The 24,412-nt window shown below is 22.9% G+C and overlaps 1 protein-coding gene across 1 annotated transcript; it reads left to right on the top strand.

Annotated features, from left to right (window-relative positions):
* The first annotated feature begins 10,997 nt into the window (after positions 1–10,997).
* Positions 10,998–24,412, top strand: LOC129609888 (facilitated trehalose transporter Tret1-2 homolog). Its single transcript, XM_055522092.1, has 7 exons — positions 10,998–11,523; positions 17,803–17,917; positions 18,005–18,175; positions 21,453–21,638; positions 21,697–21,941; positions 22,005–22,071; positions 23,229–24,412. The coding sequence occupies exons 1-7, from the start codon at positions 11,479–11,481 to the stop codon at positions 23,948–23,950; spliced, it is 1,551 nt and encodes a 516-aa protein (XP_055378067.1). The 5' UTR covers positions 10,998–11,478; the 3' UTR covers positions 23,951–24,412.

Raw genomic sequence — 24,412 nt, 5'->3', positions numbered from 1 at the left:
TTAGTCCATTAAAAAAATAAAAAAAATGAGTATGGGTTTTTAATTAAATCTTTATTTAATTCGCCGTATATCGAACTTTTAAATTTTATCTTATTCAAAAAAGAAGCAAAAAAAGAAATTTGGAACGGCAATCATTCTCAAGTGCAAGAAGGCGATTAATTTATTTGTAATTTACTTATACATATGTATGTATTGTCCCTATATATTATTCATTATTATTTTTAACTTGTTTCTTTTCCACTTTTTAATGATATTTTAATTTTCGTTTTTCTTTTTTTGTGTGTGCATATTATACCATTTTGAAAGAAAGTAAAAATTTATTAATAATTTCTTTATTGTTGCATTTTTATTGTAATTCGTGTGAAATTATAAAATAGAGGCTCTGTTTGTGATGTCGAAAAAATGAAAATTTTTTATATACAAAAATCTTTGTTTGGTTTACTAGAATTTTTGAACTAATTATAAGAAGAACTCAAATTTTTGTTTAAATTTTATTACGAATACACAATTTCAGTGTGTTTTAAGGATGTACATATGTAAAAAACAGGAATTTTTAGTATTATTTATGATTTTTTATTTCAATTTTATAATAGTAAGATGGTCTAAAAGTGTGTATGTGTTTTAAAAGTGTATAGTAAGTGTTATGGTGCTTAAATCCGGTTATGTGTTAAATCCGATTTATATGCTATAGTTTCCCTGATCAACTTTTACTTTTAAATATGGACTTCGCAAATTTTACTTCCATAATATTTGTTTTCATATACATATATATATATAGGGCGGTTTTCATTTTTTATGCAGAAAATTGTATACAGGAATGCATTTAATCTTAAATATAATTATGTATGTGTATATGAAAGCGTACAATATCATTTCTCCTCAACAGAAGTAATTTACATTTCTGTTGAATGATATAGTTAATATGTATATATAAATTGATAATGTTATAAAAATATTTTATTTTAAATAAAAGAGCAGATATGCTTCTGGCTTCATTGTATTTAAAATAATACCATTCATTTAGTGTTATTCTTAAGGCAATTCGGAAAACAACTCGAATTTATATTGTCTTTTTTTTTGTAAAAAAATTTTTATTTAAAAAATAAATTATTAGGAAATATACAACGATATAAAAAAAATTAAAATTAAATCTAAGAAAAAAAATGACCGTGGAAAATATAAAAAATGAAAATAAAGAAAATATTCAGAAGGTCAGTATATAAATTACAAAACTTGTACTAAACTGTAAGATTAACATTAAATAAAGTGAATGTTTATAAATTTAAATGTACCTTTTAACTTTAAAACCAACCTCTCCAAAATTTTGTAAGGCAATATGAACTTAATTTTATTTTGCAAACTATTTAAATTAATAAAATTTCCCAAATAGCCACTTTTAATCCAAATTAAATGTGTTTGTATTCTAAAAAATTGAAAAGTCCTTTTTATTTTCATTTTGGTTTTTTTTTTAAATAATAAAAACACACATTTAAAAAAATAACGTTTTTGATTTGAAAACGAAACGCAAAAATCAAAAAATTTGTTAGCTATGTACCATAAATAAATATTTTAGAAAAAAGCTTCGCCAAAATATATGCAATTTTTTTTTTTGAGTTTTTGTAGTTTTTAGAGGAAATAGAAAATTTTATTGTGTATGTTTTTTTTCTAAATTGTAATTTTCTAAAATTTGATCGAAATCCGTTGAAATGATCAAAAAATTTTTTTCGTAGATTAATGCGAATGATTTCAATATAGAAGAATTATGGTAGAAAAAATTAATTTCCCATCTAATTGGAGGTAATTAAAGTGTATATTTATTCATTTTAAATCAATTAATGAAAGCGGTAGTTATGATTACCAGTTTTTTATAATTACTATATTTTGATTATTATTTCAAACTTGGTTATGAAAGTTAAAAATGTAAAATTTCACCATTGTGTGATTAAATAAATTAACTAAATTCTAATTTATTTAAAATATTCTTGAATTTTCGAATAAACGCGTAATTATTTTACATAATTTGATGAAATCGAAAATGTAGATAAATTTAATATAATAATAATTGAAATTTTTAATATTTTCATGTGTTAAGAATATTGGTATTGTAAAACTATTCATGTATACATATACATAAGTGCATATATCGAAATTTTTGTTATAAAAATATATTAGATTAAAAAAATTGAGTTTCTCCAATTTCAGTCGGCCGCATTAAAACTTTAAATGTTCATTTATCTCTCTTTATAATTTTTCAGGCATAGATGTAAAATTTATATCTTTTATGTTACGGAAATTGAATTAGATTCGACATTCTTTTTATATTTTAATTGAAAATATTTTTATCAAAATCGTATTTTTGTGTTTAAATATCCTTTTTTTCGAATATGTTGCTTTGTCCTGTGTTTCATTTTATTTTAATAAAAATATTGAAAATTTTTACCTTAGACTTTAGAGGATTTTTCACAATTCAATAAATTTTATTTACCTGAATTTAGTACTTTAACAGTAATTTCCTTGTGATTATGTTAAAATGCAGTGTTTTGTCCAATCTAATTCAATTATGTATTGAAAAAATTTAAAACCATTTACTAGATATTTTACATTTTCCGAGAAAATATCAGTTAAAGACTTAAATATTTAGTGAGTTAATTTTGATATCTTCATATTTTTGTTATTTTTATTTAAATTTACAAATATTTGAAATTTATTTAAATTTAATTTCTAATAATAATTTTATGAACTGTTAAAAGTGAAAATGAGAAAAATCGTAATAAAATTTCCTAATTATGTTTAGTAACGTTTCTAAAATTATTATTTTCTTCATTTGAAAAAATAATTTTCATAAATTCATTTTGTAATACGTAATACTTTACACCTGAATACCTGCATAATATTCTATTATATAAAATAATAAAATTTTAAAACTTTTAAATTTTAAAATAATATTTTCAACTTTCGCATAACGTAGTATGAACATTTCAATTGCAAGTTCGCTCGCCATTTAGAACTTTCATTCATATATGCTCTAAAAACGTACAAAACTACTCTTATAATCTTTCATTTGATCAAATATAGTTCTGGGAGAGTCAAACTTAAATCATAAAATTTAATAGTTCTATATTTTTCGGAAATTTTTAAAAATAATATTAAATAATTCTGGTGTGGTTAGAACTTTGTTAGTTGACTTTTTGAATGATTAACATTTAACTATAGTATTGAATAGATATTTAAAAAATGCAATCGGAACTACTCGGAACTGGTCGAAAATTTTTGATTAAAGAAATTCCATTATTAAAAGACTTATTCAGAATTTAATAATATTGTTTTTAAACCTAAGTGCATTTATTTTTTTTTTTTCGAAATCATAGTATTTGTGGCGTTTCTGTCCCACATTGACTTGATTATTTGATAATAGTTTTAATATCAAATTTTGAATTGTCGTTAAAAATTACAAGCAATGTATATAAAAATTATATTGAGTATTATATTATTGCATATTGTGAAATGTATAGAAATTTGAATCGGAAATAAATTTCCAAAATAAAAATTTCAACTATCGTTTATTTTATTATTTAATTTAATATTTTCGCAATTTATATAAAATTGCGCACATTATTAAATTAAATTATTTTTTTTTTAATTTTTCTAAAACAATTATTTGCTAAATATAAATAAAATTAGTATAAGTGAATCATATATTTTTTGTAAAAACAAATTATTTGTGTAAATTGTATGATGCAGTTTGTATGTTAAAATATTTTTTTTTTGAATTTAATTAACTTTTTCTTGTGTATTTCTTAACACCATTTCTCTATATTTTTCCTTAAAATTCTATATGAAAATGACCGTAGAACAAGAATCAAAAAATTTATTTTTTTGTTTTGGCAAAAGACTATAAATTTTATTTTACAAAAATAAGAAAAATTCCAAAAAAAAAAAAAATGTAAAATACAAAATGTGAAAAATCACATTATCACGTGCGGTCAAAATATTGTAACAAATTTCAATTTTGGCAATCATAGGATGCGAGTGAAAATATGTAGAGTTAGAAAATGAATTAAAAGTAATTTAAGTTATTCAATCAGAAAATCAAGAATTCAAAACCAAATTGTGCATATTATAAGAGTAGCTCATTAGTTTTAAAAATGTTTGTATTGTTATGATTTATTCTTGAACACCTTAACATTTTGTTAAGCGCACTTGTTACTATTAGTTCGTACTATATATTATTGGACAAGGATAATACTATATAATCATAGAGAATTTCTAAATAAATTCATATTCTTATCGTTTCATTAGCGCGTCTTTAAATTTTATTTCCTATTTTTATTTGCTATTATTAAACTTTAATAAAACCCTTTCAATTTGATTGTTTATTTAAGAGAACTCGAAAATTTACTCGAAAAGCAAAATATGCTTAACCACTTGTACCATTCTTATATTATTGTTTGCGTCATATTATAGATGGCCGTTAATTCGATATTAAAATATGAGAGTTTCAATATTGCGATTTTTCAGTATATGTATATTCTTTTTCGAGCTATGACAAAAGTGCTACATTAATTAATATTTAAGGAAGCGTTACGTTAATTAATGTTTAAAAGATTTCGAATAAGATTTTTGAAATCAATTTAAAATAACTTGAGTAAATGGGAAATCGTAATGAAAATAAAATATTTATAGGAACATTTTGAATACCTAATTAAATGATCAATTCTATAACTATTCTGCTTATTTAATTTTAATTAATTAAATTAATTTAAGTTAGATTTTAAAGAAGTATATTGTGCATCTTTATACATTCTTTCAATGTAAGATAACTAAACCAAATTAATTTAGTCATATACCTAATATTGGAATGACTAAATTAAAGTATAGACGAAATGGAAAAATACTACGGTTAATAAAATTTATTGAGAGAATAAAAATAAAATAATGTAAAAAGAATAAAAACAAATGTTTGTGAATTCAAAATATGTATATGTAAGTATATATATATGTATGTATTTAAATTTAAATTTTAGAAAATTACGATGATTTTTCATTTAAATTTTATAAAAATTCAATCATATGTACATACGTACATAAATTGCGCATACATGAGCTTATATACATATTAAAAAATAAATATGCATGTATGTATAAAATAAAAGAATATTATATATTTACAAGATCATATACAAATAAATAGATCGGAGTCGAGCCGCCGGTGTTATGCCAATCAGAAGTAAAATTTTATTTTCGTCATCAGTCAAGCCCTCTAAAATATTTTATTTTTATTTTTATATTATTATTATTATTTTTGTTTTTCAAAAAGAAAGAAAAAAATAAAATAGTCTATAATTCTTTTATATTTTAATTTTATTGTTCCTCTTTTTTCTATTATGAATTAAAATAAAAGTAAAGCTTTTCATTTTTATTGCACGTCAATTCAGAAAAAAAAAATTTTTGCAAGCAAAATAGGTAGGTGTTGCACTATAGATGCTTGCACATTCAAAAACAAATTCTCATTAAAATAGAAAATTTGAGTAAAAAATTGCGTTTTAAAAAAAAAATTCAAAGAATTCTTAGAAAAATATTTTGATAATGGTGTTGTCTACGAGTACTACATTTATTTTTTTGTAATTCATTTTGAACCGATTTTTATTAATATTGTTTAAATGAAGTCTGAAACAATAATGAATCTTGGGTAATGTCAAACCATTGATGATTCCCGAAGAACATCTTAATTCGCTTATAAATTTAAATTGTTATATAATTGTTAAATAATTGTAAAAACTTAACAGACAATACACAAATGCTTCCAAATACTTAAAAATTGCACACAATGACCGGAGATTATGTGATGACAATAAATTTAACATTTTAAGTTTCCAGTGAAAACACACTTCACCACGGTAGAAAAGCGTTAATAAACTATTTTCAGAGAGATATCTGTTGGTCTGTTTATGCAGATCAGTATCTCCAATAAGATCAGTTCGGCTTGTCTCAAGAAGCAATTTTCATCAAAATTTGTATCTATTTAGTTTGTTGGATGAGGCAATTTAATCTTTTACATAGCTTTGGGATATGTTAGGTCTTTGGAACAGGCTAATTTTATGTTTTTGATCATTTTTAAGAAAGTAATAAGTCGATTTTCCTGACAATACAACAAGCTCGCTAATTTTTTGAAGAAATCAGGTTATTAAAATTTAATATTTGATTTTGTTTTTTTTAATTAAAATAACTTTGCTCTGGTTGTTAATGGAAAACTTTGCAATGAAATCGAATTACGGAAAATAAAACACTACTAAGAAACAAATTTACATTTTTCTAGATGGATTAACTCAATCCCACTTTTTATCTTTCGTAGATTTTGAAATAATAATGTTAAAAAAAAGATTTCATAATTTTCTGCAACACCTTAGCGATTCGGGCGACTATGTGATGATCACATCAGGTCGTTTTTCTTTGGTTTTATCTAAAAGTACATATATACTTGTACTAGAATTAAAAGTTAAAATTCACTACAATTTTTAATTACAAATTAAAGTTTTAAAGATCAAATAATATTGGCAATCAATGCGAATTTATTTATATTTCAATTTTTTTTTATTCAATTATATATTGAAAACGATTTAATTGCATCAATGAAATAAGAAACATATTAATAAAAATCAATAAAGATATTATGTCTTTTATTAATTTACAAATAAGTGAGTATGTACATGAACATTTTATACATACATGTGTACTAATGTAAAACGTTTAAATATAAGACTTTCAACCTTGGGAATAAATTTTTTTCTGTTACAATTTTTTATTCAATAAATTATGAGTTCAAGTTGAACTTTATTTACATACGTATATTTGTTTACACATTTGTAATTTTGAACTATGGCTGATTCTTTCTTTATTATTTACATATGCATAAATTATGTACGCGCTATTGTCCATTTATCTTTAAAAGACGTATATAGATAATTATGCACAAAATGCGATTCTTTTTTTAAATACATACTTTTACGTAATTTTTCAGTATATGCGCACTTAAAACTGAATTGACAGTCGATGGCATAATTAAAAAATATTTTTCAACTAACTTACATTCAAACATTGATTGAATTCGCGTTTTCAATTCTGACTGCGTGGGATCCTATTAGTTAAAACTGGAGTGCAATAGAACTACTAAAGTAGTGATAACAACTATAGAACTCTGGTTTAATCTAAATTATAAAGTGTTCTACTAATTGAGGTTTTGAATATAAAAGCAGAAAAACATTTCGTTGACAGAAAATATTTTGAAATTTTTGTACTAGCAAAAACGGTATGTTTCTTGCAGCAAACTACAAAAACATGCTGCCATTGCAGACCTTTGCTAGAACTGCAAACATGAATTTAATCAGTGCTTGAATGATTAGCAACTAGTCGAAAAATGATTTTTAATATTAAAAAGAAACTTTCATAATGTGTGCAACAAAAATTTTGGCCCTTTGAAATTACTTTCATTGTGACTCAACTGTAATTTACTGATAAAATATTACTATGTTCATTAATTGTTCAAATAACTCACTTAAATTGTACGAATTTTTCGAATACATTTAAATTTATGAAGTTATGTACAGGCAAAGGGTATATGTATACACCCATACGATCAGTTTTTTTCCTAAAAATTAAAAAAAAAGTGTGATTCATGGATTTAGTAATGTTCTCTAATTTAATAAAATCACATTATACCACATTTTTAGGGACAATAATTTTGTATGTGACTTTAAATAATAATTGTCTAATATAGAGGTGAACTACAAAACTGCCTGTATCATGAATATCATTATTACAACATTACGTACGTTATTGCCTAATGTTTATATTCTAAAATAATTAAAAAAAATTACATATTTCGAATTGTTTTTAAATCAAAATCATTTAGCGAAAAAATTCAATCAAAATATCACAAAATCTTTGAAGTGTTTAAAAAACGCTATACATATACCTAACTGAGTTCAAATTTTTTGAACTCAAGGCGCCACAAATTGTCAATATTATGCCATTATTATAAAAATAGTGGTTAATAGTATATACATACGAGTACATACATAATTGTAAATAAAATATTTAAGAAATTCTTGTATACGTCAGTAATGAATCATTCTGTTTCAAAAATTCTTTACATATATAGCCAATATATTTATTATTCATTATTTTGTAATTTTCTTTGATTATTTTTGGCAATAAATTAATTTTTGTTTAGTTTTTATTTAAATTTTTGATTATTAGCTACTAGTACTGTTTTTTTTAATTCCTAAATTCAGATCAAAACTAATTGAATGCGAAGTTTTCTAAAATTTAAATTAATTATTTCTTATTTACTTCAAAATTTTTAAATACATATTATGTTTTTACCTACACTTATGTGCATGCTATACTTAAAATTATTTCAGAAATTCTAGTATAGTAATAAAGGAAGATCAACATTTAATTTTTTTAAATATTCACATATAGGTTCCAAATTGTAGTTAAGTTTTAACAGTATTTTAATAAACCGTATTATTAAATTTAATTCAGCTTAAAAATAATTTGCTGAATTCGTTTTGTGATCATGCATTTCCGGATAGAATTGAAATACTGTATCGAACACATTATGGTATTAAAAGCTCTAAAATTAAAGCAAATTATTATAATTTTGGAAATTATTGAAGGAAATTTTTATTGGTGAAAATTTATCAATTTATGAATTTATTATGACATTATGAACAAAAAATATTGTTATAATATGGATTACTGAGTTCGAAATATAGTTCTGTATATTATATAACTTGAATTATAATTAAAATGTATAAAAATTTACTCAAAAATAATTGTAATATATTTTTAATTAAATAATAAATTGTTCTTCAATATTACTCAATTATTATATTATTTACAAACATAATAATATGCTTTTAATTTAGTACATAGGACAAATTATAAATAATAATCTAGATAAAAAAAAAAATTGAAATTTGCAATAATCAAACGTAACTATTTTGTTTTGGTTTATTACAATTATATCAATTAAAAACTTAGTTACTAATTTATTAGTATCTATAACTTAATTGTACGTTTTTATGTAAATAATATATATATACATACATATATAATTTGTTTTTCGTGTATATATACATATTATAATATCGTTGATCCTGAATTCTCTTTGAGAGTTCTTTTTTTTTTTAGTTTTATTTTATATTTTGTTTTTCAATTAACAAATATTAAATTTATTTACGATAAAATGAACATATTACATATATACATGTATATAATCAATATACGTAAATGTAATTTATAATATTTGCTTTGATCCCAGCAAACAATTTTTTGTTTTTTCTGCAACTGTACCAATTGTTACAGTGTCACCCCTTCAATGTTTTATCTTTATTACTTTAATTATTATATGATGGATGCGAAGCCAATGAATGTGACAATATGTTTTGTGACTTGATCGTCAATCTCATTGTTTTACTCGCAAAGTGAGAAGAAAGTGATTAACTATCATATACTTGTATAATGTAATTTTCGAGTGAGAATAATTATTTGGTATTGCGTATCTCGTTTTTTCTTAAGTGCATACTAAAATTTATTCATTTTATTTTTGAAAGTGAGGCGTTCAGTCCATAATTTGAAAAAAAATGTAAAAATCCAATTAAAAAAATTAGTAATCTTATTGGAAAAGTAAAATCTCCATTAGAAAATACTGATAATTCTTATTTGAAAGTGAATAAAAAGTGAATAAAAAAGTGAGATACACGATCCGGCTGTTAATGTGACAATATTCAAGTGTTCGAAAACGTGCTTGATAATTTGAAGTTTTGATTCAATTTGAAAAGGTTTATTTCTTGGATACGGAATCGGTTTTTCGTTGGATGATTTTAATTGCATTTAAACTCGATAAGTTTATTCAAACTTTATTAAATTTATTAAATATCCTCAAGTTTATGATATCGCATATGAACAATTTGAATTTTGCATATGAAGAAATTAATAGGCAGTATTGCATATTAAGATTATGTAAAATATTTAAATTTTTTGTATAAGTTTAATTTGTTAAATTATTAAAAAAAAACATTTTCTTTGAGGAATTTCTTATATGAGGTTTAACCAATACAGTGTAATTCGTTTTAGTCGAACTACCTTTGTAATTTTTCAAATTTTTCGACAAATTGAATTTTATTTTAATTGACTTAATTTTATTTTTATTGACTTAATTAGAACGGAACATTTAAAATTTCAACTGAATCGAATTGAAATTTTTCTTACAAAATCTTCTTTTGATTCAAATATCATACAAAATCATATTAAAAAATTTCCGTTATTAGTTTTGTTAGTTAAACATACGTGCGATACATTATCAGTACTTTTATTTTTATCATAATAAGACACAAAATTGCTTATTGGGATATAATATATAATAAAATATATTTTTAAATATATGAAATGAATATATTATTTTGTTTTGTTAATAAATATACAATATATATATATATATATATAAATAAATAATATATACAATTAAGTATATTTTTATATAAATAACAAAAAATAAACAAAAAAAAAAAACAAAAATATAAAAATATAACAATATTATTTCAATGTAAAGCAATTGACATTAAAAATTGTTTTCTTATATTGTGAATTTTTTTTTCATATTATATAGAAAGAAGAAAATTTTCTTAAATTTTGGATGCTCTTTGCAGTTTGAGAAATTTTATTAACGGAAAAAGATCTATACGGTTTCTAAGAAAAAAAAAATAATAAAATTAAAACATTTTCCAAAAACAAAACAAAAAAAAATAAATAAAAATTTTTAATTTTCGATTAATTTTCATTAAAAATTAAAGCGATAAATTAAAATTTTTACAATTAATAAAACAAATCAAATAAATTAAAGAAAATAAATATTAAAAATTATATATTGCGTACTATATATATAAAATAAACAAAAATATTATTTATGAAAATTATTAAATATTTTTAAAACGACAAATTGCGATTAATAACTCAAATATAGTCAAATTGTTACTTAATTTTTGTGTATTTTAAAAATAACAATAAACAAGAAATATTATTAATAATTTTTCAACTGTGATATTAAAAACAATTAACAAAAATATTACATAAAATAATAAACAAAAATATATTTTCAAATTATTATAATATAATGCGCATACATTAATATTATTATAAATAAAATATTTATGTAAAATAATATTATACATCCATATAACAATTATGAACATCAACGATTTGTATATATAAATATTTTATTTTATATGAATAAAATATTAATTATTATAACAGAAATTACATAAGTTCCTATATATAATATACTTAAAAATATAATTGCAAAAATTTTGGTTTTATTTTATTATTTGGCAAAAATTTTCTTGCAATTTTTATAAAGAAAAAAATTTTATTTTTTTCTTATATATTAAAGAAAAAAATTTATAATTTTAATTAAAAATGGATACTGATAAAGTTGTATCAGCAATGGCCCGCTGGTGGCAGGTATGTCTACCCTTACTATAGAATATATTTGTTTTTTTTTTGTTAAACGCTCGTACATAACTAAATTGTCACGCATCAATTTAAAAGAAAAATATAAGATGAAATTTTAAATAAAAGAAAATTTTGCTTTTAAAGAGTTAATGAAAATTATACATATATTCATGTGGTCAAACATATATATGCTTACATATATAAAAGTATATTATACAGGGTGTGTCGTATCAAAGTGCACTGCTATTTACTATCGCATATAAGCGCTCATGAGTAGACAAAACTTTAGTATGGAGACGAATGTTCACAGCTCAACAGGTTTGGAGTTACAGAACTTGGTTTGGTTTGGAAATTTCAGTTATAACTCTTTACCCGTGAAAGATAGGCGAATATAGTAACATTTGCAATACTGTTCTTTTTTCAATAACTCCTAAATCAGATCAGGTAGTATGATAACTCATATACCAAATTGAAGCTCTGTGGTAAGGGTTATCAGCTGTGCTAAAATTGGAGAAAACTCGAATGACAATATAGAAAATGAACATTTTTTAAAAATGAAAAATTAAAATTTAAAATTTTTCCAACTTTAAAGTCATGTACTTCCGAAATTTGAACAGATTATAAATAGTGTAGACATTCATAAGAAAGCCCTTATTCTGAGGGTTCTAAATCCTATTCTATAATGCGCCTGACTTACATAGGCACGTTATACGTATTTACATTATACTACAATACATAGTTACACTTAAAATTTTAAAAAGTAAAAAATTAGTCTAAATTTATTTTAAGCCCCTGTAACTTCGAATCTGTTTAGCTGTGGACAACGTTTCGATACAAAACTTTGTTTACTCATGAGGACCTGTATAAAATCACGTACTTGTAAACGAGGCACCCTATATATACATACATAATACGAGTATCTATGTATAACAAGGTATATGAAAATTTAATTTTAAAGTTTTGTGAAAATATTTCATACGTGTCGTATTTTACATATACAAGCGTATTTACATATACATATTTTGATAAAAGCACTATTATGTATATATACATTTTTTATGGCGTTTATTTTAGATGTTTTATTGTTCTTTGTAATTTTTTAAAATTTTTTCATTCAAAGTTTTTTCATTAATGTGCCAAATTTTCATAAAACAATGTTCGTATAGCATAATTACTCGAATAAATGTAGATACTCGAATAAACGCACACATATATGTATATAAATATATACAATGTGTTTTCAATACAAGAAAATGTTATAACATACATAATATGTAAATACATGTAATGTGTGGAATGTATTAAAATGTAAAAAGTAATTAAAATGTACGTCTTCTGTAAAATACAATATCATTGACGTACCGTTGACGTATCGTTGACGTACCACTGGCAAATTTATACTGCAAGAGTTTATACACAATTTATATCTAATTCATTTTAAATAACGCTTGCTACAAATTATATAAAGTAACTGTTATATTGTATATTTTAATTTATGCAACAGATTTTTACTTCTTCAATTTTGTGAGATTCTTCCTAAAACAATTTTGAATTTATTCTAAAAAAAAAAACAAAAATAATGAATTTTAATTAAAAAGAATTTTCAAAATGGATTTATTGATGATTCACCAAATCCATAATTTCCAAAAAACTTTTGAAAATTAAGAAAATATTTCTTATTATTCTTATAATTCTAGGCACTTTAGATTTAATTTAATTTAAATTAAAAATGACGAAGATTAGATTCTAGGTCGTTCCAAATTCTCGTTTTTCCTCAAATAAATTTGGACATTAAAATTTACTATTTTTACTTAATATTTTGAAAAATATTATTTCTTAAAATTTACTTAATATTTTGTGTAGGCCATAATAAATATTGTATAAAGGTCGTATATTTTGCAAAAATATTATATACAATAATTATTGTTTTTGCTTTTCTCTATTTTCAAATTATATTTTCATAAAATTAAGAAACTAATTAGGAATCGTAAACTAATTTCTTCGTGCACATCCTGAAAATATGCAATAAGATGGTATTTTATTATATGGTTAAATGCTCTTTTTTTAATCATTTTAATTGACCTGAATTTATTTATGAAAAAACTCTGTACTTATACATAAAATAATCCTACATATTTATTTTATTCACATATACTTATAAATTTATTTTTTTTTAATTTTAATAAAATTCCCTATTAATATTACCATTTATTTTACTAATTTTCAATTTCTTTTCATATAATTATGTAAAATATATACTTTAAATTAAATTGTATAACTTTTTATAATTTTTATCGTATAATCAATAATCCCGATAAAATAAAATTTTAATTGATATTAAAGGGTACCACTTAAATTTATTTACATTATGTTTTGAAATAAATATATATTATATATAGAATAATAATAAATGTTTATTTAAATAAACATTTAATAAAACGTGATTTTTATTAGTACATTAATTAAAATTTTATATAGTAGTTTTTCACTCTACTACATCAATACTATTATTTTTTTATTTAAATAATATAATTTAAGTATTGGATGCGTATACAATTTTTTGCTTATCGGATAATTAAAAAAAAATATATATATACACATATATACATGTAGTTGCACATACATTTTTTTTTAAGTGACATTCAAACTTGTTTAGCAATGAACATTAAAAGGTTAAGTACTTGTTCTATTATTAATAAATGTGCCAAATATTTGGCCAGTGTAAAAAAAAGAAATAAAACAAGTTATTATAAAAAATAATTATAAAGGAAGGTAACCACATTTTATTAAATAAAGAAATGTTGGATAATTTACATTACACACAAAAACATATACATATATACATATATACTTATGTATATATATATATATATATATATATATATATGTATATACTTATGTGTATGGAAAATTACCATTTTAACTTCAAAATAAATAAACTCCAAAAATTATGCAAAATGATTGTAGAGTTATTCATTATACTCGTAATATAAAAAGAAGAGCAACATTAAAAAAATCTTACATATAGATAAATTTCATAAAAACTTACTCCAAAAATTTATTCCAATATTTAAAACATTGGAATTAGAAAATTTGCTTCGTAAAATTATTGAATAATCAACTCTAATGTTATTGCAACTTTGATTGCAATAACATTATACTATATCAATTACTATTTGATAGTAGATAAAAATACTGTTTACCTTTTAATTAATAAATACTATTGTACGGCTATACTATCACAATAGTATTTATTTATTTCGTATAGGTCAGTTGTTTACAATAAATTACAATCATTGCGGTAGTCCAGAATATATTTGTATAGAATTTCAATTGATTTCAATACAAATATGTATGTTTGTACTTATATACCTTTATTAGTATTTACCTATATAATATAAGAAAAATTTTTTTTTTTTTTTTAATAATTTGTTTGCTTTTTTTAGTTCGGCGGTGTAAATATTGTAATAAGAAAAATTAAATTTTATAGTGTTTTTCATAATTTATAAAATTTTGTTTTACAAAATTTTTTAATTAATTCTAAATTTTTTTTTTATAGTTTGTAACAAATAAAGTCAATAAACCTCTATTTATTAAAATTCTAAAAATCAATGATGATTTTTTATGGTAGTATAAGTAAAATCAATGGATCTAATGTTGAAGAATGAAAAATTATCATTATACTAATTCTGGATCTGCTCCAGCTTCAACGTTTTCATCATATATCCTGGAAACTTCAATTTACTTAGAAAAATAAGTTGTAGTTCATTGAAGGAGGTCTGATTCAATTTTGCAACATTGCAAACGAATTGTGTGTGCTCATGAGATTCTTATTTTTCACATATTTCATTATTTAAATTATTTAATAGCCGACAACAATAAATAATATTTTATACGATTTTTTTAAAATTGCTTCTTTCAATTTGAATTTCATCTAATTTTAAAATTTATTTTAAAAACGAAAAAACAAAAACAAAAAAAAATATTTATTTTTAACTTTGGTATTGACTTTTCTTTTTAAAAAAAAAAAAATATGTAAGGAAAAAAATCAATTATTTTGGATTTGACTGCGGTAAATACCTGAGGCGTCATTTGAAGGACATTAATCATTATTACGTAAAAGAAAATGCGATTATGATAAAAATGAAGTTGTATATTTTATACTAACATACGGCATCAATAATATCCTCTGAATTGTTATCGATTTATGGATAAATTTTATTATACGCGAAAATCTATATAGGTTTTTGAAAATTTGACCATTTCAAAAACAAACTTAAAATTGGAGAAATTATATAATTTAATAAACATACATAATACACCAGATTAGACATGGAGTAACAATGCACCGCAACTTAAGAGATGGATTTATTGTGCCCAAAATACATACGTATCTTAGATTGAGTTTATTTTAAAAATTTAATTATAATAAATTGGTTTTTTATGAATTAATAAATTGTACTTCAACGTGTTTGAACAGTTTTTAATCACCACCACCACTCCATCCCCCCCTTTTCACTGAAAACGTTCTCATTTCAGAATTTTAATTAAATATGTAATTGTATATAAGTATATGAATTTTTTTTTGGGAGCATTTTTTTTTAATATGCTTAAGTATATTATCTAATATTAATCATTGAATTTTGTTAACAATTTAATATTGATATTAATTACAATGTTAATTGCAAAATAAACATTTTTATTATAAATTATTTATGTATACATAATAAATTAATAATCTTCCAGTTCTTGTTTTAAGTACTTTTAAAAAAAAAGGGCTTTAAAAACATTAAAAAAAAAGTGTTTATTAGTTTCTCTCTGCCCGTCTGTCCATTAGTCCATTCGTGGACATGGCAAAACGTCTACACCCTTGCGGATAGAAAGCTTAAATTTCATACATCTTTACTATAGAAATTTATTTCAATAGGAGAAATTTTTTTAACTATATTCTGCCTTCTGTAAACCATGGTACAATACAATTGAATATTGAAAAGACCAAATGGCTACTAAAATTAACCCTCATTTAAAACCCGTTATAAATTAAACGAATAAATTGAATAAATTGATAAAATGTTGAATAAATTGATAAATTGTTAATAAACAAATAAATTGAAATAAATTTGAAAAATATAATTTTTTTATAATTTTCAAATTTATAATTTATTTCGTCAGAAAAAGTCATTTTTACCACTTCTCCCCCTGTCAAGTTATCACCTAATTAAATTTGTAAAATTCGAAATTTCGGCACCTTAAATTTCCGAAACTACAAATTTATGTAAATTTATATAAATAGCAAATGATATGCTATCATTTTTTTGTATTCGAGCATTTTGGTAACGACTCTTTCAATTTATTTCTTTTGCCTTATCCTAAACGTATGCAATCTTTCAAATACCAGTATTTTTACTTATTAAAGGGAAAAGTGCTACTTTACATACTATTGGTTTGACCGAAATTTATTATTTGTACAATTTATTATTAAGTGTGTGTACGGTTATGGTAAAAATATAATTTCATTACACAATCACATACGTATATGTATACATGTATAAAGGAATATACATGTATAAAGTGGTCGTGCGAAAAAACTCGTCAAAATCAATTGATTAACAACAAGATAAAAAAAACAATAATGTGATGCTTAATGTATAGTTTTCTGATGTAACCAAAGTAAAAATAACTCCAAAAAGAAAAAGGGATTCGCGTGTTGAAAACAAAAGTTAAAATGCGGAAATTAAATTTATTTTTGGAAATTTTATTGACAAATTAAAAATAAACTTTCTTCATGTAAAATCACACATGATAAGTGTACATATAAAATTTTTGTATTTTATTCCAAATGATGGAAAAATCAATTCAATTAAGTAACCACCACCAGTTTAATTAAGAAATATTTTTAGTCAATTTTCAAAAAATTAATTCATTAGTTTCAATCTCTTTGTCTTCAATCTGTCTGTCTAGAAAATTACGAAAGAGAAAATTTAAATTTTGTACACTTTACAAGTAGATCTCAATGAATACATTATTTATCTAGACTCTAGAGTAAAAATTTTAAGTATCATCTCACACGTTTAATAGAGTGAGAGATGATACTTAGAGACGTATAGAGTGAAACTAATAAGCACTTTTTTTTACAATAACTTTACATTTAATGTATAAATTTGGAATCATAATATAATATTAAAATCAATAATGCTTATATGAAAAATTTCATCTTCTTTTACATAAAATATTAATAATAACAGATTAATAAAACTTTTAAATTTCTTATTTTATGTTTATATATAGACTGTCAGTCAAGAAGATAATGATCCATCAGCAAGAAATCCTATGCTGTATGATCCATTACAAGAAGGACAAACTAGAACATCAAAAACAATGCAATATGTTGCTGCGATCGTAGGTACAAAAATATTATTTTTGAATATAAAAAAAACAAATGACATTAGGAACAATTTTATGCAATAAAAACATTTGTAAATTATTACAGTTTGTCTTGGAGCAGTTTCAGCTGGTACAGCTTTAGCTTGGACATCACCAGTTTTACCACAATTAACAATTGATTTAAGTGCAATTAATGAAACTATAGAAACACCAGAAGCTATAGAAAAATATAAAGAATTAACTAATTCAACAGGATTATATTTAGATGGAAATGAACGTAAGAAAAACAATTTCTTTTCCAAATTTATGAAGTTATTATAAAGAATTAAATATTTTTATTTGTTAAATAATTAAGAAACTTAAATTAGTAATGTTGATTTAAACTTTGTTTCATATAACTATGGCAAGCAAATTTGGTATTACGAGTTTCTTTTAAAATCTGACCTTTGGTGCCATAATTGCGGCACAGGTCCTTTAACCGAAGGGTCTCGGAATGTATAATATAAAGGAAACGGTAGTTATAACCTAGTCAATTAAAACTCTATGGCGCAATGAAATTGGGGCATGACTATCTATGATATCATGCACTAGAACTATGCTGCTCCAAGGAGTGAAGAAAGAAATGAGAAATTTTCACTATTGTTATGATGGACATGGAAAATATACTACATATATGTTTTGGATTCTATACACCACGCGTTAATCAATTTCCCACATAAACTATTATTTAATTTTTATTATTTTAAAATAAACAAAATACCTGATTTACTACCTATGATCTCTTAAATTCTCATCTATAATAAAAATTATTGAAATATAAACCTGCACCCAATAAAATTTTTTATTTAAAATTTTATTTTATTATTGGTATTATAACGTTGTTTACTGTGATTTATTGATAATATTATTTCAATTTCCATATAAGTAGTCGTAGTCATAAGTATAGGGTGAACTTTATTTACACTATAAATACAATAAAATCATTCATTTATTTATATGATATTTGTAATTTACATTATATATATATTAATTTGATCTTTTTATTTGAAATCGGAATGTGTACATTTCTACATTAAATATAATCAAGTGTAATCGAGTAAATACAGGGTAATAAAAGTAAACTTTATGAATTAGAATAGTAAAGCTAAAGTATAAGTTATAAATTTTTATTGGTAGAATATTAAAAGATCTAATATAACAACAGTTAAATTAAGAATTATATTCAATATTGATTTGTTATTGAGTTAGCAGTCAGATTTGATCAGTACATTTTCGGCATTTGAATACATTTTACAATATTATGAAAATGTTCTTGAAACTTACTTCTTTAAAATTTTAAGCACGCTAAATTTGGCTCTTACTAGAATTTATTTATGTTATCCAAATTCTCTGGAAAATTCCTCAATTAGTTTCGGTAGCATATAAGACTCAACTATTAAATTTCAGAAACTAGTTGGTTATTTTTCTGCATACGGGCTAAATGTAAATTTCGGCCAAAGTAAAAGTCTAGCTTCTGATAATTAATTTTTTGAAATCTAATAATTTCCTATAAAATTAAGAAAAATTTAAAACCAACTCTTGTAAATCAGTTTCATTATCCGATAAATTTTCGTCAAAAATATGGTTCAGCCGAAATTAAGAGAAGTGCGTTTCAACCGAAAACTCGATATGCGAAATTTGGTGTCATCATATAATTTAACTTATTGTATGCAATGCGGTCTGCAAAAAATTTCGTTTTATTTTTATAAAGTATAACTTTTAATTTGATGTTGAATCATTTAGGCTGAATATGAAATTGTGATGACAATGTATCGTATTCTAAGAGGAAGATTAAATGTGTCCCATACGAAAATCGCAAGAGTTTCTCATAGACATCATAGATGTTCTCCTTAGTATAGACCCATAATATTATACATTCAGCCAGAAATGTCTTATAAAGACGTACTTGAGAATGCCTAAAAATTTGTCATAATTTATATTGTACATTTTATTGCTTAAAATGTACAATATAAATTATGTTTTCGAATATAAATTTTACTATATAAAATATATTTTTAATTAATTAAAAGATTTATGTTTAATTAGCGATTCTTGTCTAAAAACTATTAAATTTAACTACAATATACTACTGAATATTGAAACTGAGTTTAAGACAATTTGAGAATGATGAAATTATTCGAAATAATTAATTGCAAACCATTTTTGCCTCTACAATATATTATAAAAATGACCTAATTAAAATTTTCAAAGTGAGAGAAAATTAAATGTGCAATAACACTTAAATTGGTATATCTTTATTTAATAATTACCCAGTAGCTAAAACGTAATTGACTGCTCTAAAAGGATTAAATTGTTTATAAATAAAGATTAAATAAAAAACCTGTTGCGATTATTTAAAAGCGAATTCAACTAGTTTAAAATGATTTCTTAAATGTATGTATGTGTATACTATATGCGCTTGCATACATATATAAAATTTACATTTATAATATGGATATTATGTTTTCACAATTCTTTGGGTGCAGCTAAACAATTTTAAATAAAATACATTATTATATATGGGGGGTCATATTAATTTTCTAAATATAAAATCTTGCAAAACTGTAGTTTATAGATTGGCAATGCTAGTGGATTTTTATTTTCTGAAATTTTGGTCGAGCCTGTTTGATTATGTTGACTTCTTAAGGAATAAAAAAGACGTTCCAAAAGGAAATTCTTAATTAAAAATTTAAGTTTTGGTTTTCAGTACAAGTTCAAATTGAAAACAAAAAGTTTATTCCTAAAAATGAACTGACATTAGTTGCAGTTATATGGTTGCAATTATGGTTAATAATAATTCCGTTAAAATAAATTTAATTCCTATATAAAAAATTTTCTTATACGACTTCGAAATTTTGTTTTTCGATTAAAAATACTTGAACTCCACTGTTTCTATGTTTATAAATTTTTTTAATTTTCTGAAAAACAAATTTATCATAAATCTTGCAAAATGTTGAAAGACTATCCTTTATTTATAAAAATGGGTTTATACAAAAAAAAAAAGAAAGGAATATCTCTTTGACTCCAATGTAAGAAATTGAAAAAAATAGAACATGACTGTGATAATGTGCACCAACAGTGCATTAGTATTAAATTTTCCATTATAATTGATTATAATGTATGTGTAAATATACATTATAATTAAATAAAAGAGAAATATTTACATTATAGAGAAAAATAATATTATTTTAACTTACCAAATAGCTTTAAGTAGGAGATTAATTACAAAGGATTCAAATTTTATTTTATTCCTCCGAAATTATATCTTCCTAATTACCCGCGGTATTAAATAAATATTAATTAAAACAGCCCCCATCCCTATCTTGTTAATTATTTAATTTAATTAATTTCATATTTTCTCAAAATTATTTCCTCAAAATTAATTCACTCTTTAATAAAGAGTTCAATTATGTTGCAAAGTTCATAAGAATCAGATGAGCAATAATAAAGAAAACTTGCCTTTTACTTATTTTAAACTTGGAAATAAATCACGAAATTATATTATTTTATTATAGGATCTTGGGTCAGTTCCCTATTAGCTATTGGAGCTTTTTGTGGTGCCGTTCCAAGTGGTTTTGTGGCTGATTTAATTGGTCGAAAATATACTGCTCTTGTAATGGATATACCATTTATTGTAGCGTGGATTAGTATTATATTTGCTAGCGGACCAGGAGCTCTTTATTTTGGACGATTTTTAATTGGTAATTAAATCAATTTTTTCTTAATGAAAAATTATATTAAAAATTTTAATTGTTTTAGGTCTTGCAACCGGAAGTTATTGTGTAATTGCCCCAATGTACATATCAGAAATTGCTGAAACAAGTATACGTGGTTCACTTGGAACATTTTTCCAATTATTTCTTACTATTGGAATATTATTAGTTTATTTATTTGGTAGTTTTGTTACATGGAAAACTCTTAGTACATTATGCTTATTTATTCCACTCGCATTATTTGTAAGCATGTTTTTTTTACCTGAAACACCGACATACTTATTGAAAAAGGTATGATATTTTTGTATATAATTTACAGACTGATTGAATAAAATTTTTTTTCATTTATTTTAGGGACGACGTGGTGACGCTGCTTTATCTTTGAAATGGTTATGGGGACATTATTGTGACTCACGATCAGGTAAAATCATATGTATGGTATTACACTTTAAGCCTTTGTCATCTTTAATAAGTTTAATACATGGGTATAAACCTCGCCTTTTTTTCGTTTAAATAATTAGTATAATTTTTCGTTTAGTTTATCGTAAGTTGCAGAAGTTATATGTGGTGATAAGTTCTAGACATTGACAATCGTATATTTAGTATGATTCATTTCGATAGGAGAAATTTTTTCCAAGTTTTTGCTTCCACAAACAAAATTTAAATTTTGAGTTCCGAATTTCTCCGAAGCTGTAAGCTTTTCCAAATTTTTATAAAAATAAAATGTTTTACTATTAAAAATGCAGTCACTTTTCTTGACTGACCTTATTAGCATCAAATTAGGTAATGTATTTGTTAATGAATCTTTTAATTGTTGTGTTCAGCCCAAAAGAATGCAATTATTATACTATTATTGAAATACGCTTCCTTCCAATAGGTTGAAACAAATTTATTTTTGCAAACACATTAAAAAAAATTTGGATAAAGAAACTATTAAAAATCTGGCATTTGACAATTAAGTAAAATATATATGTAAATACTAAAAAATTTTGAAATGTTATTTCACCTGCCTTTCTTGCAAACCTTGAAATATGTTTATGCCGGTAAAGAAAAATTGCTTCTTAATTAAATATTAGAATTGTTTTTTTTTCTTTTACTAAAAGAAAACAGCCACTTCCTTAGCATTAATTGAATAAGCATTTGTTTATTTTTGAGCTTTCGATAAATAAAATTGCTGCAGCGTGAAGTTTAGATATGATAAAGTATGATATCAATCAGAGGGTAAACATTATTATTCATCGACACGAAAATGTACCGTGAATGGAATTTCTTTATAAATGAATACTTACGATAATAATTATAACAATGATACAAATTACAACTATTTCATGCGCATTTTACTTTACTGAAACGTATTTTTTAAAAAATATCTATCTTTTAAACTTTTAAGAAATTTCCAATTGTTTGACGTAAAATTAGGCACTCCGAAGAATTTCTAAGAACACTTAATACATTTTTTTTCTAACTAATCTCCTGATTGAAAATTATGAAAGAATTTATGGAATAACCGAATCTATATAGAATTTTATTTATTTACTGTTATGCAAATATTTGTTAATATATTATATAACTTTTCAGCTATTCAAGCTATACAAAGTGATTTGGATTCATCAGCAGGAGAAGCTTCACTTACTGATCTATTTACAAATATAGCAAGTAGAAAAGCATTAATTATTGGTTTTGCACTTATGTTTTTTCAACAATTTTCTGGTATCAATGCTGTCATCTTTTATACAGTACCAATTTTTAAATCAGCTGGAAGTACATTAGATGCTGATGTTTGTAGTATAATTGTTGGTATCGTACAAGTTTTAATGACATTTGTTTCATCATTATTAATTGAAAGAGCTGGCCGAAAAATGTTATTACTTTTTAGTAGTACAATTATGTGTATATGTTTAGCTATACTTGGTGCATATTTTCAAATGAAAGATAATGGAAAAGATGTTTCATCAATTGGTTGGTTACCACTTTTATGTGTTGTTATGTTTATTGTAACATTTTCAATTGGTTATGGTCCAATACCATGGCTAATGATGGGTGAATTATTTTTACCATCTGCAAAAGGAACTGCATCATCATTAATTGTAATGTTTAATTGGACATCAGTATTTATTGTAACAAAATGTTTTGATAAAATGATTTCATCATTTGGTTCCGATTTTACATTTTGGACATTTGGTGCTATGATGGCATTAGGTACAGTTTTTGTATCAATTGTTGTATTTGAAACGAAAGGAAGAAGTTCTGCTCAAATACAAATGCAATTGTCTGGAGAAAAACCTGGAGAAATTTTTTGATTATTGAAGAATTTTAATAAATATAAAATAAATTTTAATAATTTAATTATAATTTTAATTAAGAATACTCATATATTATTATAATTTGTTATAATAATATTATGTAATTTAATTTTCATTTTGTTATAGTTCAAGTTAAAATTTAAAAAGAAAATGAAAAAATGTACATGTATTGTTTATGTATATTAGTTTTTGAGAGTACTGCGTTTTAGAAGATATATACATATATATATATATAGTTCAATATTATGTAACCAAATAGTTTTATTCTTATGTTAAGTTTAAATATTTAAGATTTATGAAAATTAAAAAAAAAAATTATTTTTTTTTTTTTTTGTAATTGGGAATTCAAAATTTTCTCGCTTATGTAAAGTACACATATTAACGTATTGGAATGACTTCGAAATTAAAATGTCTGTTAAAAAAAATTGGTGAAAATAAAAAAAAAACTTAAAACACGAA

Source organism: Condylostylus longicornis, unplaced genomic scaffold (assembly GCF_029603195.1).
Source record: "Condylostylus longicornis isolate FDR11 unplaced genomic scaffold, ASM2960319v2 ptg000040l, whole genome shotgun sequence".
Taxonomy (NCBI): domain Eukaryota; kingdom Metazoa; phylum Arthropoda; class Insecta; order Diptera; family Dolichopodidae; genus Condylostylus; species Condylostylus longicornis.
Note: the sequence above shows the minus strand (reverse complement) of the source record. Positions and strands in the feature narration are given on the sequence as shown.

Excerpts from the sequence above, each read along its gene's own strand:
- LOC129609888 (XM_055522092.1), top strand. The coding sequence starts at position 11,479 with ATGGATACTGATAAAGTTGTATCAGCAATGGCCCGCTGGTGGCAG. Across the intron at positions 11,524-17,802 it reads CAATGGCCCGCTGGTGGCAG|ACTGTCAGTCAAGAAGATAA; the intron begins GTATGTCTACCC and ends GTTTATATATAG. Across the intron at positions 21,942-22,004 it reads CGACATACTTATTGAAAAAG|GGACGACGTGGTGACGCTGC; the intron begins GTATGATATTTT and ends CATTTATTTTAG.